Here is a 20,801-nt window from a genome sequence, read left to right on the forward strand (position 1 = left end):
ATTTTATCGTGTTTCATTAGTATTAGTTGAAAATATTTTGAAGTATGTATTTTCAAAAAAATCTGTTCAAATAATAAAATTAATTTAAAACAAAGTAATGCCTATTAACATTTTTAAATTTAAATATGAAACAATTGTTTTAATTTTAAATTGTATATAGTAAATAAATTTTCAGTGTTTCACACACTATAAATAATATTTTTAGTTTATTTTTATATTTTTAAAATTTAATATCGTTTTTTTAAATTTGCATACACTCTATTTAGTGATTTTCTGGAAGATTATTGCACTTATGTAAACATTTAACAGTCACTTTTATAGGATAATTACCGTTAAATAATGGTTTTATTTCCAGTCCTTTTGATGACTTTTGAACAAAAATTTTACTGTATTTATACGTTTTTATAAGTCTAATTATTTAATTTGTACAACAGTTTTAACTTATATTTACAGAAACAAAACTACTTTTGGTTATATACCATAATTACAAGCAAAAAGTTAACATATATTTTTTTTTGTTTTACTAAATTATATTGAAGTTTAATAGTTACTAATTTTAATTTAATAGTTTGACTATTCATTTTTTGATAAAGCAAATCTCATTTTTGAGAAAAAAATTGTTTTCTTTAATCTATTGAAAAAAAAAACAAATTGTAATTCAATATTTATGATTTCATATTAATTAATAACTATAAGGTTTAAATTTAAATTCGTAATAAAAATATCAAGTTGTATACTAAACTTAAAAGTAAAATTCTATATCTTACTTAAAAAGACTTGAAAAATTAAAAAATGCTTGTATACTTTTATACATATACGTAATAAATATTTAACATCTACTATAATAAATAAATGTATGGTTATTATCACTAGTATCAGTGGTGTATTTATTAAATAAGGAATCAGAGTATATCTTATGTATCATTTTGGGATTTTGACCGAAATACAAAGAGGCCCTGATGAGTTATGACTATTCGTTTTACGCTTGTAAGTAGTAACCAATTTGAGTAGATACTGAAATTGCATAAGTAAGTGTGAGACAAAAATATTAACTCTTCTTTTCCGAACTAAGCAAATAGAACTCCCAATCTACAAATCTGAAATCATGTCATTGGCAGAATTGTATATAACACAATTTGTGTCAAAATAATGTTAAAAATATTTCATTATTTCTTATGATATGATATTTTTGAAAGTGACGTTTCATTTCTCATCACTACCATAATGTATAGTTATTACTTATTAATTATATAACACTTCGCTCGTCGACTTTTAATAAAACCGTTCTAGTAACCTACTCCCACCAGTCCCATTATCATAAACGAAGTATCTACATTTATTGTAATTAGTGTGACGAGCCTGCCTATTTTAATTTGTAAAACATGTTGTAAATTTTTGTATCAATCCTACCTAGTATCTACTCACTTTTCACTCAAGTACGTGAATCATACCCTTTCGTATCTACCTATAAAAACAAAAAAAAAAAACAACCTTAACGGTTAACATAGAAATTCGTGATTTCTATACTAACAAAAATATTGATTTGTTTTAATTCTTTTATTCCATATACATTTGCATATTATTATTAGTGTTGAAACTAATGGCCCTTGGGCTACAATGTATTCGATTTTAACGTTAGAAAAATATAATTTAATACAATACAACGTGTAAACGTATACAAGTATAATATAATATTTTATATGACTGTCAGTTTTTCCATTAGTTTATTCTTGCCACTAAATGACAGATAATTATACGCTGTCAGAATAAGTATTATGCGCATTATATAATAATATAAAAAAATCAGAGTAGGTACTGGTTTTTTTTTTTTTGTAACATATTGTGTATATTATAATTCACATGCGGTAATAACAGGTGAATCCTCACCATAGTCCATAAGTAAAAGTATTTTTCTGTACTTGACCTAGGGTCAATGAAAAATATAAGAATACATGCGTTTAAATTGTATTTTAAAAATATTTATGTAATTTACAGAACTGCAAAAGCAATATAATAGTGGCAAATATAACATAATATGTTTATAATACATTTGTTACCTATCTAATTTGTTTTTATCGCTTGAGCAAATAAAATTATTAGCAGTAAAAATATGAACATAATGAAATGTAATGGTGGTTAAGTTATGTTCTAAATTATAAAAAGGTATATAATAATTTGTAAAATTTATTTAATAATATATATTTAAATATGCTTGGTATTTTTTTTTTTTAGTCGTACATATACCCATATTCATTTATGTAAAGGTATCAATTTTTAAGCGTTGAACACTAATATTTCAGTCATATTAGTAATATTTTATAGTCGATAAATAAAATTACACAAATTGAAAAATAATTACTAGCTATAGTTTATCAATAGGTGCCTATTATGTTTTACAGCCATACAGATATTATATTTATACATTTGATATAGGTACTACTTCTATATCTCTAAAATCCAATACTAGCAATTTAAATTATGGCTGATTGAGGTAACTATTACCTATATTAATTCCAAATGAAGATTAGCTATTAATTTCTAAATGTATAAATTGGCTTTAAAATTATTTTTATTTTTTTTTTTAATTTTCAGTTTTTTCTTTATTTTAATCACAAATTAATACTATTATATACAAATAAACCGATTTTTTTTCAATTAAGAATGTGTAAAGTATAATGTTTTAAATTTTTTAAATAAAATTGTTTTAATGAAATTACCTATATTTCGACATTTTGTATGCGTTGCGATATTAATTTTAATAATAAAGTAATAAATACTGGAGATATTTAAATATGTTTATGTATAATATCTTCTTCATTTTCCTGTTATCCTTATTTTTCTGAAGTATTTACATAGTTCGCACCATGCAATATAAAAAAGTCCAAGTCATAATATAATAAATGTATCGTCTTGTAACCATTATGACGTATTTACTAATAATGTATTAGATGCTAGGTTGGTAAATACTTTGGTACCAACCTATATATATATATATATATTATATGTATAAAATAAGAAGCAAAACATTTTAAACTCTAGTTTGTTCCATTATATAATTTGCATTAAACATTTATGACTTAAATATTATACAATGTATAAAATTATACTAGGTCTATTTAAAATCATTCTCCTAGTCAGCTTTTTTAATGTATAAAAACCTATATTAAGGTTTTTAAATAGATACTAGAATCCATATTTTATGATATATATACTTTAAGATTCTGAGATTATCAACTATTATAGCAAAGCATGTAATAACTAATAATAAACCAATATTATACACGAGAGTTACTGGTAGCAATTTTCATCTAGTTGGTTCTTTGCAGATGTGTTGAAATTCAAAAATAGGAATTTATCTCAAAGATACAAGTGGAAAGTGGGATACGTAAGTCGTGAGCCATTCACTTATGAAGATTTTGATATATTTAATTAGTTTAATAGTCAACACAGGATAAAAATGACTGATGTAATCCACTTTTTTAATTTGTGATCTTAAATATTTATACTACATCAAACCTTCAGAAATATTTTTTCTTAGTTAACTAATATTTGGTATTTGGAATCAAAAATTTCTTATGAGTTTATGACTCCATTAAATGTTGATGAGGTTTTTGGATTCCATATACTGGCAGTATTTTTCATAATTATTACTGGAAAAAACTAAAAAGAAACAGTATGAAAATAAGAATATAAGTAATACATAAAACACCAGTTTTAGAAAAATTTAAGTGTTTTTTGTAATTTATTCAAGAAATTATTTTAGGGACTTGTTTACTAAGTATTTATGTTAGTAATATCTCGATATAATATATTTATTTTCAAAATATTTTCGCTCTCTTTGAGTTATTTATAGGCATATATAAACGTATATAGTAAGGCATATATATACGTTCGAATAATTTTAACAGGTTTTTTGTTTCTTCGTAAAAAACCTAAAAATGTAATACAACTAATACAAGGTTCTCGAAAATTTTTTTACAAAAATAAAAATATAGAAAACACATAGACATTTTTTTTTTTTTGTACGCGTTTGAAGTTGATATTTTAAATATTTTGATGAGATTGTATATTTATGCGATAATTTATGATTTTTTATCGATCTATTTTAGTCAGTGGCGTAGCCAGGGAGAGGTTTGAGGGGACTGTAGTCCCCCCTCTCGAAATTTTAAGAACATTTAAAAATTATTGTATATTACTATTAAAATAAAATATCCAAAGTATTTAAAGTATACAAGTATATTAAATCAATATATGTTAAGGGGTTATAGAAACAAAAATTTAAAATAAAACTTCAGCATCTGCATGTTCAAATTATGAAAGAACCTAAGTAAACCACAGCTATGTAAAAAAATTGATCAGCCCCCTCTCCTCGAACAAAAATCCTGGCTACGCCACTGATTTTAATTATTTTGATGTACTAAATTAAAAATAATATGCATCATTGAAAGGAGATTTGAAATTTTTTCTCCATTACAAACATAAATAATTATCTTCTATCTACAATGATATTTTAAAAATAATTAGACCAATTTTAAGCATTTTAAATTATAAATGTCATGAACCTTTTCGTCTTTCGGCTGTCGGTATTGGAAAAAATTATCATATACTAAAATATCTATCAAACAAAAAATTCAAGGTTAAAAGAAATCAACGAATAAGATAAAAAATTATAGTTAAAAAATTGATTTAAATCATATTTAAAAAAATATATCCATTTTTGTAATGATTGACCTAATGTCAATAATATGTTATACGTTATAATTTATAACTTATAAATTATAGTAAATAATAATAATGTAATACGTAAATGTTCATAATATGAACAAATTAATAGTAGCCAGTACGTATAGAAACTAGTATAAGTATTTATAATTTACAAAAAATACCAAACGGACAAAATGTACCTTTGGTTATCATTGTTAAGTGTACATAAGCGGAATCAGTTCGAGATAACGGGGGGAGGGGACGAATATTAAGCCGCATTTCCGCGACTGGTGTATTGTCAAGTACACCTGCAATAATTGAGCACTTGTACAAGTAACCAAGTTCACTGTTTTCACAGCTGGCTGTTTATAGCAAATATTGGTGGTGAAGGTTTCATTTTAATAATAATTTTTAATATTTTGTTTTTTTGTTAAAAAAATTATTTAAATTATTATATTATAAAATATTATTTAATATTAGTACCCATTAACTTTGACGTCATTTGATCTGGACCAAAGTTAGCATGCTACTGTTTTCCCGGTTTACACGAACCAGTCGTGGGATCAGCAATAATAAGTATAATGGCCGTTCCTTTGACTTATGACACATTTACCCATAATCTTCGGGAACGGCACCAGTGACAAATAATTGTACAAGTATACTGATCCAATGAAATGGCAAGTAACCAGCAGTACCAAATATTGGCCAAGTACACCAGTTGTGAGAAAGCAACTTTAAAAATAACTTATATATGTGAAGTATATCATACTTATAATAATTAGTAGACAAAATACGTCTACTCAATTTTATCAATGATTTCAAATATTTCAATATGCTTTATAATGGTAACTATATTTACTAATTTTTATTATCTAATTTCATCTATGTAGAATGTAGATGTGTAATATTTATTGTAATTTTTATCCATTATCTAGCTATTATTACCGGTGACAATTATTGTTCCTATATCATTGTTTATAATAAAATAAATTAACCTTATACATTTAAAAATGTAATGGTTTGTTTTATTTATTTGGATATTATCGAATATATTAATTGATCGTTTATAATTTAAAATATTTAAAAACATACGCCAACATAAAATTATTTATTTTTTTAACAGAATACTTTTTCTGATATTATTTATATTCAAATTATATAAAAAAAATTGTATAATTATTTATAACAAAAGAAAATTTTACAATCTGTACACAGCTATAATAATAAGCAAATTTGATATATTTACAAAATTAAAATAATATGAATATCATGTTAAAGAAAAACCCACTCATTGTAACACCTCTTTAATAAATTAAGTAAATTTCTACACCATTTACGCTTTAATTTGCGTAGCGGGATTTTAGGAAGAGTGACCGCCAAGGCCTTACCTGGTGTGTGGGTTCAACTGCTTACCCCTGACATTTTCTCTCATTATGCAAACTTAGAAATTTAACATTCATTTTTAATATTAATACAACATTAATAACAAAGCATTATAGCTCAAAAACTTGCAATATAGGGCCATCAGTGCATGGTATGACGTGGTGTTGTAGTATAACGTGGACGTTGTAGTCACTGAATGATGCTAATAAATAATAATCATAGTTGCCAAAGCGGCAAAGCATAATTAAAAAAAAAAAAAAAAATTGAAATATACTAATATGGCTTAGACTAAATTTCCAAATAAATATTTATCTTTCGACGAAATGCAAGTAGGGATCTATATTAAACGGTCTTTAACAACAATAATCTTAATAATCTTTATATTACTCACATGCTAATTCCCTGAAAACTTTTTATAGGTTCAGCCTTGGTGACCGCATACCTAAATTTTGATGAAAAGTTTGTATATATATTTATAACTTATATATATTATTGGTATTTTACAATGATGCTCAAATTATCTGATAATTATTATTTTATTAAATCGGCTATTCTCTACTTTTTTATTTAATTGGACTTTTTATTCAATATGGGTAGTATCTTTTGTTTTTTTTTTTTAATCTTACATTTATAAATCCATTAGTTCTTTGACTTAGTATTTTAACCTAGATTCAAGGTTGAATATCTTTTTATACTATTATTCTACGGAGCGTCGGGATTGACTTATAAATCATGAGCAATAATTTTGGCAGATTCAACCTATATCGAATTTTTAACATTAATAATAATAATATAACATTTTAAATGATGATCCATAAGTCTCTTTCATTCAGAATAATTTTTTCGAAAAGATACACAAATTTATCATTTATTTATTCAATTATATATAATATATACCCTTTTCAATGAGCTACACAATAATTATGAAGTCACGAGGACAAGAAGTACTTGAAATCAAATCAAATCATATTGTACAGCATATCGAGTTTCCTAGTTTTAGTTTTTATATCTATATTTTTGTCCTTCATGTATTATGATTAAATATTATAATTACAATTTGCATTAATACCAAAAATACTTAAACATGATTCAAAGGTTGGTGGTCCAAACCTGTGGGCGGGGAACCCCTTCACTGGTTGCTTCACCCCAATAATCCGTATAATACACAATATTCATAACGATTCACAGATCTCAATAATATTTCTTTGCAAAATAAGTAGAACTATAGAGCGATTCAAAAGTTTTAAGCAGTTATGTATATTTTAGATTCTAAATAATTAAAACATTTGCTGGAATTGGTATACCGAGTGTAAAGGAAATATTACTAAAAATAATTTTCATAATTTCTCAGTGATTTTTTAGAAAATATCTGCTATTTTGTGAAAAGTGTATAATATGTAAATACGGCAAAATAGGTCAACAAGCAGGATTTTTTCATAAAGAGGATTAAAAAAAAAAAAAAATGTAGTATTATTATATTTATATTATTTTTTAAAGTCTATGAAAAGCGTGTTGTTTAATTATAGTTTTTTGATCGTATATTATACATCAGGAGTCTTGCAGAAATGAACTTCCTTTTAATTCGATAAAACCAGTACCTAATTTTTATGATGACCTAGATGCAAAAAATGGCAACGGAGGAAAACAAACTTATGGTACATACTAATTTTAAATTCGTTTATTTATATTAGGGTTACGAGTTTACAACGTAAGATTAGGTTACGTAACCTTTACGTCAATACCTAATAACCTTTGAGATAATGTAGTTTAATTTGGCCAAATTAGTTCCCATTTGAAAAATTTATTTTACTAAGGTAAGCTTAATTGATGCTCATTTAAATTAAAGACGTATCCCACTATTGCTCGAGTTGGTTCTTGTTTTTAAAAGTAAAATGTCTAATTACACGCATAACCCTTCCCATTTTTATTGACTTAGGACTTTTAACTTAAAAATAACTATTAGTAAATTGAATTTAAAATTTAAATGTTAATACTTAATTTGAAGTAAACTTTCGTCATATTTTAATTACGTAAGTATTTTATAACGTAGTTTATCATATAGTTTTTAAAATATAACTTTATAATGCAAAAAGTTTCTTAAAATTTAAGATTTGAACTATTTTATTTATGTTAGCTTAGAAAGATAAGAACAATGTATAAATTGGTCGTAATTAAATAAACTTTAAAAATGAATATGTACATATTTAACATTTTAACGTAATATTTGAAAAATTGAAAATCTTAGTTCAATACATAATATTGGATGTAAAATAAAGTTAGGCAAGTTGAAACTTGAAATTATTTATTGTATTAAAGTCTATTGTGAAACAATGCCTATATTATGGATCAAGTATCCAATTAGGTTTTAAATTTTCACCCAAAAATTTGGAAAAACAATATTATAAAAAAAAACTTTAACATAAATAATTACAGTCCAATTGGAATTAAAACTTTTTTAAATTAATTTATATATAGATACCTATGTATATATATTAAGATTAAAATAAGAGCCAAAAATTTCATACTAAATAAAATTGACTTATTTAGATATAATAAGGGTGGGGTGGATACGGTAAAGCACCTATACGGTGACTATTCAAGCGTGAAGCACATGTATGTTAAAATATAATAATATTAATTTTTTTAAATTTATTCATGTATAAGTAATTTAAACATAATTACTGTGCAGAGTATAATTAGTGATCAGGAATTAGAAATTAAATAATCACACACGTTGTTATTTATTTTAAATTTACATCGCTTTATTGAGCTTTATTTTTGTTTTTACAAATTTCAGGATTGATATCATTAATATTTTTTATTCATTTTAGACTTGATTATTTGTTGTAATGTGGTGGTTCTAATTTGGCTTGAGCCACTTGTTGCGCTACTGCTCGTTGGATTGCTGGATGGACACTTGGTCCGGTTGGCTGATATCCATTTTCATCGGCTATGTATCCAACTTCAATTGGAACTCCTGAAATAATTATTTTATTTTATTCATATGAGACAGTGTATATATACAATTAAAACATAAAAATATAATATAATATAAATGTATGGAAATTCGAATGTCTATATATGTTTACGTATGAACTGTATGGGTATAATTCATTCATGTGAGAAAAATTATGATTGATTCATCGAAAGCTAAAATAATTTAGCAATTATATAATATATTGTACCTATGTTTATTAAAAAAAACCTTTACGTGTAAGTATAAGTATAAACTATTCGTCGATGGAAAATTACCAGTAATATAATGTCGTTATACAAACCTAAAACTAAATAATAGGTATATGATTATATGAATGTAATATAATATACGATATTATGTTTTAGAGTTATGCACTTCATATACGTATCTATTGTTGAATGCGTATTGATGTGAGTATGCGCGTATCTTATATTTTAAATACAATACTGTTCAATTATTACAATGTGACCATATTACTGTGGAAGTAGTCGATACGAGAAGTAAAAGTGACAGACATTCGGATTGTATTTATTCGAAACCCGAATCAATTGCTGTTGTTTTATTTATACAATATAATATTACATCATGGTCCATCGACATATTATTTCCATTTGGTATATTTGTATGGATCGACTGTCGCATTACATTCAGATACCAGTGGAAATTCAACGATCGCCAAGATAGAAAATCGAATCAAAAATAAACGTATGCGAGACGTCATTATATATCATTCGTTATGCATATAACGTACGACGTATGATATTATGTATATTGTTATAATAAATGTACTTCTATCTATGTTACCTTCTGGAGTTATCGCGGAGTATGATCCTTGGACGGACATCACTGGTGGGTATCCTTGGACGGCCGGATACCTCAGACCTCCCGATTCTTGTCTCTGTGTTCCATCGGCGGATTGGTAACTGTAAGCCGTATACCCGATTAGTATATTATAACATAGCATTATGGCATTTAAACTATAAATTATATTAAAAAAAAACACGCAAAAACCATCATTATCAGCACGCTCACCTGAAACTGTAACTGCCTTCCGGACTGATGTCGAACGATTGCTGTAAGATGGGCACGAACTGTCCGACGTACGCGGGATTTGGGCCATTGTAGAATCTCTGAGGGATGTTGGATCCGGCGATGAACTGCGGAGGCAGCACGCCGTTAAACTGTTGCTGTGGTCCACCGACGTATTGTTGTGGGTACGGTGCCTGTCTGAAGGGATTGAAATAAGGCGATGGCGGCGGCAATGGGGAAGTTGAAACAACCGGGACTGATGCTGGCTGCGCCGTCTGCGAAGAACAGCCCGCGACCAACAACAGAGCCGTTATTCCCGCAAAACGCATCACCTGTACGGTAACAAGAAAAACAAACATTTGAAAAGCGCGTTTTGAGATGGTGGATATATTGATGTGGATTTATTTTTGGTTTGATTTGCAACAGGCGAGGCACAACGAAAGCGTCGTACGACTGTTCAAAAAAATCTAAAAATATTCAAGTATCGTCAACTCACCACTTGATAACCAGACATGATTTTTGCAGGACTGTGAAACTGTGTTGTCTACGACTGCAAATAATATATTATATTGGTTTATGGTATTATGGTGTCTGTTGGATGAGCTTGCCGGATCGATACTGAATTTTAGATGGCAAAAACGGTCGTTTATAAACATTTTATGGCCACGACAATCACTCCCGTTTTGCCTACTCTGTAAATCGTCTGCTACAGCGGCACAATAAGACATAACCCTGCTCACTTGTTATTGAGCAACAGTATACCATCGATACCTAGTCGAGATGTTTTTAGACGTGTATATACACACATAATATTATACCCATTACAATCACTGCATAGATATTATTTGCCGGTTATGAGTACGTATTAATTTTATTAATTGTTTTAAGATGTGAAAGAGGTAGTTTGTTAAACAAATTGCAGTTGAATCGATAAGACACGATCATTATCATGTCAAATACTATTGCATATAGCGCATATAGGTACTTACTATGTGCTATAGAATATACATAACGATACCAAGTTGTTTTGACTTACGGGCATAATATATAATAATAAAGGTCGTCGCTGTATGCTTTATGCATTAATGCATCATATACACAATACATATATTTTTGTATTTTTCATAAAATATATTATTATATACTAACTAAACCAACCAGTGTGTATATTTATATATATGTGTATCTGCTAACTCGTTCGTGAATTATCCTATGAAAGGTAAAGAGAACTGAGTTATATATATTATACATTTATAAATGTAGGTAGGTATTATATTTCTTAAACATCTCAAAATTCGTGCAAAATATATATTATTTATCCATGTTTTTGAAACGGATAATTATTATGGTTTCGAAGTAACATATAATATAATATAAAAGTGTCCATCAAATAGTTTATAAGTACAAATATAGTAATTATTAAATTACATATCTATAATAATAAGTAATAACTAATGGGTATAATGGATATTTGATGTTTGTGTTGTATTATTCTGAATAATTTTTTTTAAGTAAATAACTGTTTTTATTAAGACTCTTATAATAGTATTCCACATGAATAAACATTATTTACATATATATTTAAATATATTTATTTTTATAAAATATTGACAAATATTTAAAATTTGTAAATGAGTTTAATGGTTGATTTTTAATTTTTTTTACTATCTATACGTTTAAATAGTACTATTGGTATTCAATCTCAATATTAAATTTGATTATTTAAACTATAAATGATCCTGTGCGACCCTTGTGAAAATTGTATCACACAAAATTTAAAAGAGCCTGTACATACCTAAATGGTTGCATGTACAACTTATGTAATGCAGATAAATTAAAAAAAAAATTTTAATACATACATTATATTTAAGTTAAATGGTTGAAATAATAAATTGAATATATTATAATTTAAACGGTTAACATTTATGTATATATAATTATATTTACGTGTTAAAAAATAAAAATTTGCTTAATACGTCAAATGTCAATGAATTAGCTATAGGTACGTATGGGTAGATAACACCTATTAAATATATTATTATCTAATATTTCGATTAACAAGCAACTTTAAAGGTGGCTATTTGTCTATTTTATATTATTTATATCGTTTTTTAATTATTTTCCCGTATAGTTCGTGCATTATTATACAGCAAGTCGGCACATCGCATTTAATATAATTAATATTAAGCGCTAATATCGTTGAATATACTGTCATCTACAAGACAAGTATAGGTTCTCGCCGTATACAGATAAGTCGTGTAATTCGCATACAATCATAATATTTCCGAAAATTACTGAAATTACGCGAACTAATGTATGAAAAATATTGGTGATTATGACATTGGTGTTGTATCTATGCGGCTATACGTACCTATATAATACAATATACTTTGTAAAAATAAATTAAGAAATAATAGATCCATAGTTAGCTTATTGTAATTTGTGGGTACCTACCTAATAGGTATATAAAAGTGGGCTGTATTAATGATTATTACAGCTCGACGCTTATTATAATTATACATTGTTCGTCCTGTAGCATAGGGTCCTCACACATCCCGATTTATAAGACTTAAAACGCATTATTATATAACGACGCATTATATCATGTATGTGTATAAATATATGTATGTAATAAATCATGACGTAGTATTTTTTATATATTTTTTATTTGTTGATAACTTTAAACGCATTAAGGTTAAATGTAGTTAGTATAATATGATAGCGTATACGGGTTGATAATCCATTTAATAGTGTACCGCACGAATTACCTCAGTCGTATGTTTTAAGTATTTTGAATTTTGATAGAATAATTAAAAAATTATTGTAATGCATTATGTACTGTTAAAGTTTATATTGATATCCTATTACACGGTCATTTCGTCCTTATGAGTCGCGCGTAACTTTTCTACAAAATTATAGTACTTACACCAAATTTTAGATTCCGAGCACCGCGATGAATGTATCATATATGCTGTGTATTTTCTTTTGATAAAAAAATATTTGTTTATTCATACTTTATAGTGATTACTAATTTATAACCATTTATGATGATAGGATGTTACTTATGTGGTTATGTATCTATAGTTATACAATATATTATACATATAATTATTTTGGTTGTTTATACGCTATAACCAGAAAACATAACAATGTAAATATTTATGACATATACCTATAAGTTATTAAAAAGATTATGACCTTTACACTGTTTTTTAGTTTCTAAACGGAGTGATAAATGTACTGATTTTACAATGATGAATGAAGAGTGTATTTTTATGTGTGTACCTGTATATGCATATACACAAAAAGTAGTTAGAAAAATTATTCAATCCATAACTTTAAGGGTAGTTTTTGTAGAAAAATTGGATTTAATTTGTGCTTTTAAAATGTTCAGTTATTTTAAAAATGAACAAGAAAAAAACAGTAAATTATTTATGGGAGTCTTACGTAATACTATAGTTTTTGGTAAAATTGGTTTAATTGTTTTTTTTTTGTGTGTGCGTAAAATTGATCCTCCGTCCAACAAAATAAAATCCTCCAAAAACAACCTTTTAAATAAATAAATATACAATCAAATAACCAAAAATAAAATAAAATAAAAAAAAAGATAAAAATGTCTGTAATATTAGCATAGTATATAATGTTTGACTACCGTGATATTTCTATATCATAAAAATTTAAAATATATAATTTAATAGCTTAACCCGTAATTGATATTAATCTACCACACGTTTGGAACAAATGTCTATGTATTTTTAGTGTAAGAAAATAAAATAATTTATAGATATATATATATGAGTATATCCTTATATAATATTATAATTTCTTTTCATAATCCTTATTTTATATTTTTAATGGGTCACATATGGTATTTTGATTTTTTTTAAAGAGGGGGTGATTAATGTATACTTTAAGACTCCCTATCGATTATCATATGAATTTTTCGTAGAATATAGATATATTATAGATATTGCTTACACTGTCTTCGAAAGCCGAATATAAACTGTGGAGAGTAGATCATAAAGTCTTATGTAATGTAAAGTATATACTAGATGCAAATAGTATATATAATATAAAATATCATGTAGGCACAGTACGTACTACGTTTATGTATAATATGTATATTACATAGGTAAAGGTACTGAGTACCTATTGCATTTATTAGCTTTGTATTAGTATTGCATTAACAAGTATTATTATTTATAATTTCTGAGTGAACTTTTGAATAATTAAACGCATTCGTCCACTTTTGCCAAACTCTAGAGTTGTATAGCATTTTTATAGGTATTATTCACTATTTTGATTGCTATAAGACTTTGCAAGTATAATAATACTATCAACAAATTGCTCCGGCAATAAAATTTGTCCTTTTTAAATATATGGTACATTTATAGATATATTTATATATTAGCATACAATGGATACTGTGGTTATTTTTGTTTTTTAATGCACTCAATTTTAAGTCTTACTTATCCAGAAAATTTTTTTTTTAATTTCTTGAATTCAATCATTTTCATATTTTTAAAAAAATTATTCGCTCTACACAATATATTTTACAACTCTAATATTGGTCAATATCTGTCTAATGTCTACCTACAAATTGAATAATTTTTTTTTACCAGATTTTGACCTATCTGCCATCGCTTATATTTTTAATCAATATTTTAGCGAAAGTTGTCCTTGTACGAATCAATCATTTCGATAACTTTACTCTTATTTTAGTAAAATACAGTAAATACTAGTTTTATTGATTTATAATCGTTTGTATTGAAGTATAATAAATCAATTTTTTATTAAAAATCAGAAAATTGCATGGGAAATAGAATTCTTCCTGAATAATTTAATGAGGACATAAAAAATACATATAATATTATTAGATATACCATCTATTCTTAATTGGCTATATGTATAATGTACGAATATATATCATATAATAAACTTTCAGTACTTTTATACATCTATTTCTATACAGTAAATTTCGAATACTTGGTTAAAAAAGTTTAATTAAAATTTATTTGAATAGATGGTAATATTATTGTTAAATATACTATTACCTACCTACCTATTTATAATTTATCAAAATGTTTAGAAAATTATTCGTATGGCAATTTTATTCACTTATTAAAATTGATCAAAAAAATATATTTTTACCATATTTTTGAAATTATGATGTTTTTTTATTACACATCCATATTTTGTTTTCTAATTTTATTATATTCAAGAGTAAAATGTAATCCATGATAATAATCACGGTCAAATAATCCAACAATATTTTTAAATATTTAAAAAAAAAACTAAACATTTAAAAAATAAATAACTTAAAAATAATACTACTTAAACTACTTGCTACTTCAGACTTATCCTCAAATCAATATATTTACGTATATACTTCTAGTTGCGTTAAATTTTAATTACCATAAGTTATATTTGGTATATATGTAGGTCTAATAATAAGAATAATTGACAGAAATATATTTTACCGAAGTTCGTAGGTTACAGCCTAAAGGTAAAATAATTATACGTTACGTATACTTCTTGGCTGTTAATTATTAGGTCTTCAGTTGTAGCTACCTATTTACTATTTAAATATTATTTATAATACATAAGGATATATACATATTTGCTACAAAAATATTGTACATCATACAATCTATAATGTATATATAAATACATTATACATTTATACATATATTGTAATACTCGGTACTTTTCAAATTAACATAAATATATAATATAACATATACACAAATATGAAATAAAACTTAATTTATTTAAAATTAATATAGTTACTAGGTAATGAAATTCAGGACTTATATTGACATTTAATTTTTATCTATTTTATTCCGACAATGACTTAATATAATAAAAAATCAAATTGTATTTTATTTTTATATTTTTAAAGAAATGTGTATAATGTAATGTGCAAAACATTTAACCGAATTGTTCCATGTACAGGTTATGTATAGACATATAGATATTAGGTATATTATAACTACGAAGTAGATTTGAATAAAATTAAAAAGAGCTACCTTCTGAAAACAAATTATCGATATTTGTTCTATAATTCTATTTCAGATGTATATGGAAAAATTAGTAATTTACAAGTTCACAACCGGTTCCACGACTCGAATCCAATGCTACCACGCCTGTTGGCTATCATATATCTTAAGTATTAGGTACCATCATCGCCTCACGGCACAGACAATTTAAAGGTATTGTGAAACAAATGTTTAACAGTTTTAATACGAACGTCTTAAAAAATTAAAATAAATTACGACATCGGATTCGGATTATATTAATTACTAAATTTAATGTTGTTTAAGTTTGACTTTTACTATCATAAGCTACTAATTGATATTTGTTTCAGTTGGCATCTATACTTTCAAATATTATAATTTATGTATGTATAATTACAAATATTTAAGAACTGTTTATGAGTTTTTAATATTTTTTTATTGATAGACTATAATTTTTCATGATTGTTTAAATAATTTATAGCCTATAGATATCAAATTTGAAATTTATCTTTGATATAATTTATACCTATATATGGTTTTGTATAGATATAAATATTGTCTATATTAAAAATACTGATTATACCTGTATGAATAACCAATTGTCTAGGAAATTCAAAAATATGATTAATTATTATGATTCATAAATTATGAGTATAGAGTAATTCTTAACTATTATTATGTTTTGACGTTAGCACTCGTATCGTCGCGTGATATCACGACTTTATAAATGTATAACTAATATAGAAACGTTTTTTACTTAGCCAATATTTTTCTCACATGCAAGTAATGTTTTTGTCATGACTCATGACATTACTCTTTTTGAGATAATCTTTGAAGATTTGGTACCATAGTTCATAATTGTACTTAGAAATATATAATGATAGGTTTTGTTTATCTACAGTGTGCAATGCGACAAATGTAATAGTTGTAATAACAATAATGACTAATGTAATCAGGTCCTGCATAACACCAAAAAAAGTAATCTAGCACGTCTTATATACATTTATGATGTATAACCTGTAGCATTATATTACTAATAACTAATAAGACACCGGCGAATATAGTATGTAGGCGTTTGATAGTCATAATTGAATTTTGGAATGGGCGCAGGGATTAGTATCTCACTTAAAAATGAGTTTAAATCAACTTTTTGTTGATTAATATTTATGTAAGCAGTGAAGAGGTACTATACTACTAAGTACTATCAGTAAAATATTGACCTTCTCCAAAAATGGTTAACCTCTATTCAATCCGGTTAGAAAATTAGTTAAAGAAAAAAATTCAAATGCTAAAATGTATTTATTTTTATAAAAAATAATATTATCATGTATCCATACAGCGGTGAGTTCAAATTTTTGAAATAAAGAAGATGAATTTTGTCCCGATTAAAATGAAACAAAAATTGTATTCTCGCATTTATCTGCAGATGCCAAAATTATTTTTAATTATTATATTTATATAATAATAATTAATAATTTTTAATTTTAAATACTGACATATTTTAACCCAATTATTTTTATATTTAAAAAAAATCACATTTTTTTCTTCTATTTATATAGATATTTAAATGTAATACGAACTATAAATCATTAAATAATTTTAAATATATATGTAGGTACAATGAATACCCGATATAGAATGATTCTTTTATTGAACAACATATTATCCATTATTTCAATATCTATTTGCGTTTTTGAAAATATTTTTTTAGATAATTTTCAGTCGAAATAAAACAACTGTGTTTTAAATTAATAATGTTTTTATCGTTATAATTTTTTGTGTTCTTTGCTTTTTTGAATGACAATATATATTTTTAATTTATTTTTTGAAACAAAACACTTTTCGGAGTACTTCGATAGACAATAATCGAATTTTGGACGAGTAGTTTATGAGTTATATATAAATATTTAAAATTTAGATAAGCAAAATAGTAGACTAATATTTTGTGGTGTATACCCATATTACTCCACTCCTCTCACCAAAACTTTAAATACTTATATATAACTCATAAACTACTCTAAAATTCGATTTTTATGTATCAAAAATGTTTTGCTTTATAAAATAAAAATAAAAATATACATACTGTCATTCAAAAAAGTAAAAATCTTAAAAATTAAAACGATAAAAAATGTATAATAGTTATTGAAATAATGGGTTTAGTTTGATAGAAGATCACTCGGTATATTATTAAGTAGAGACCTAAGTACACTTTATTAAATAATAACACTCTTAGGTCTTGGAAATTTCTTGACGTTCACATAATTATATAAATAATATAATGTATTGAAAACATGAATTTTTATTTTAAGGATAAATTATATACATTGTTTTCTGTCTTGAAGAAAAATCAATAGATAAAAAAAGCCATGTGATTAAAAGATACGAGGATATTGATAATTTAACTTTCTTCTATCTTTTATACTATACAATAATAAGTATGTTAATAAATCAATGATTCCTTGAAATCTGTTAAATAATAGAGATTATGAAGTAATCTAAACACATTAAAGTTAAATCAACATATAAAATTAAAACAGTGGTAATAATACTTAAATATAATGATACAACTAGCTAACGTAAATCGGCAATTGGTTGCGTATCTTGAATAACTTGAAAACCACACCAATACTGTTTATATAGTTCATAGTGTTTATACTTTATATTATTGTACATATACACTATAAATACAATACAGTACTATACACTAATTTTTTTTTTTTGTTTCATTTATTTAAAGGAGGTGCGATTGAATTATTTATTTTTTGGAGGGATGTGTGAACCAAAAAAGTTTGGAAATCGCTGTTTTATAGTATAAACTGCTATAATCGATATTATGAAGTTTTTCTCAGCATTTATACTTATAAATGTGTATTCATATGGATAATCTTCAATACATACCTATGTTAATACTACTTATTGTCTACAATTTACGATGTAACAATTAAATTACAATTTAATATTTCAATAAAATCATTAAATATTATTTTCATAAAAATTTTATTGGTACCATCACGATTTTTTTTTTAAACGATAGTATAGATAATTTATATACCTATCAATTGAATATAATAATTTAGTCATAGAGATGATTAATGTGACGTCATAATTTTGAATGATTTGATGTGACGTGGTTCAAAACCAACCGTATAATAAAATAATATATCATATTAAAGTGTTGTAATGTTTTATAAGAACGTCATTATATGTAAGGACACACAAAAAAATATTAATTTTCTAAAAACTATAAGATGGGTAATTTATTAATGTGTCAATTTAATGAGTAAATAATTTTGTTCTCATGTTGAATGAAAAAGAACAAAACAGTATAATATTGAATAGTTGCCAAAACCTAGTTCATATTCTTAAAAATTCCAGGAATGAAAAAATATTAAAATTATTCATTTCAAATAATACAATAGTACTATGTCTTATTCCATTGACCATTGTACATTTTTACCTACTTAAATGAACGTTATGAAACTTTAAAATACCTGTTTAATTGTTTACACTAAGGATTAAAGCCTCGAAAATAGTTTTACTTAAATATAAAATAAATGTAATATTAAATAAAGAATTTATTATATTTGACCATTCTTACAAATTATAAACTTTGTTAAATTAATTACTAATATATTTTCAAATAATCATAGCCCCTATTCTCATATCTTCTAAACAAATAATTTACAGTAGAATACCTCCTTTTTCCTTCTGATAAAAAATAGAAGTTTGTATCTCCACAAAATATTCCTTTGGCAGTACAAAAAAAATCTCGGAAATTTAAATATATAGGTACCTATATTTAAAAGTGTCTAAAATCAGATATTGAATAACAGCATTAATAAAGAAAAAAGCAGGTGAGCACCAATGAGTATACTCGTACCTGGTGAATTACTTTACAAAATATAACTAATATCTAATTATTACAGTCGATTACACTTCACTAATTCACTAAGTAGTAAGTTAACTAAAACCATTGACACATTTTTTTTATTTTTATGCACGTGTACAGGATGATACTATTTACACAAAATGTACGTTTTCGTATCTAATTTTATGGATTTTTGTAATCAAGCCCTTAAAATTTAAATGGCTTAAATTTTTGTGGACGGAAAACGGAACAGGAGCGTTTTCAATGGTAGAAGGAACAATTCCCGTATATACCTTGTAACTTTTTAAAAAGTTCTTAGTTTTTAATTTTTTATACATTTAATTTTTCTATGAATGAACTTTTTTTCTATTTCTAATTAAATAAATATTAATAATTATTGAATGAATTTTAGATAACTACACATAATATGCTATTATGCTAATTACTATAATAATAAATTAAAAATGGTTAAATTTTAATACATTTAAATTATTATCTTATGTTTTTGTCTTATTAAGATGTGGTAAAGATAACACATATATTATTTTGATTATTCTGAAATGATCATAATTTGTTTCAAAATCAAAGTATAAAAACAATTCTCTTTGGAGCCTTAAATAATATTTTAACCTTCAAAGTTGATAAATGATAATAGATAATTTCATTACAATATTAAAAATTTAAAAATAACTATAAAATAGATTATTCTAAACGTAAGGTTTTCCATAATACAGTGTGTTCAACGATAAAGGTAACACGAAATATTTCGAACGCATGACCTTGTATGCAATTCGGGTTTTTTGTAATGTATAAAGGACATAAA

The 20,801-nt window shown here is 25.2% G+C and overlaps 1 protein-coding gene across 1 annotated transcript; it reads right to left on the reverse strand.

The window, feature by feature from the left end:
- Nucleotides 1–8,819: 8,819 nt before the first annotated feature.
- LOC112593702 (endocuticle structural glycoprotein SgAbd-9-like) lies at nucleotides 8,820–10,727 on the reverse strand. Its single transcript, XM_025338218.1, has 4 exons — nucleotides 10,590–10,727; nucleotides 10,097–10,425; nucleotides 9,869–9,987; nucleotides 8,820–9,064 (listed from the first exon to the last, which is right to left on the reverse strand). The coding sequence occupies exons 1-4, from the start codon at nucleotides 10,605–10,607 to the stop codon at nucleotides 8,925–8,927; spliced, it is 606 nt and encodes a 201-aa protein (XP_025194003.1). The 5' UTR covers nucleotides 10,608–10,727; the 3' UTR covers nucleotides 8,820–8,924.
- Nucleotides 10,728–20,801: the final 10,074 nt, after the last annotated feature.

This window comes from Melanaphis sacchari, unplaced genomic scaffold (genome assembly GCF_002803265.2).
Source record: "Melanaphis sacchari strain LSU unplaced genomic scaffold, SCAv2.0 Contig20_pilon_pilon, whole genome shotgun sequence".
NCBI lineage: Eukaryota > Metazoa > Arthropoda > Insecta > Hemiptera > Aphididae > Melanaphis > Melanaphis sacchari.

Bases quoted from the DNA above. Each gene is read 5' to 3' on its own strand.
- LOC112593702 (XM_025338218.1), bottom strand. The intron at 9,988-10,096 runs GTGAGCGTGCTG...TACGGCTTACAG, and splicing joins GAAGGCAGTTACAGTTTCAG to TTACCAATCCGCCGATGGAA. The intron at 9,065-9,868 runs GTAACATAGATA...TAATTATTTCAG, and splicing joins CTCCGCGATAACTCCAGAAG to GAGTTCCAATTGAAGTTGGA.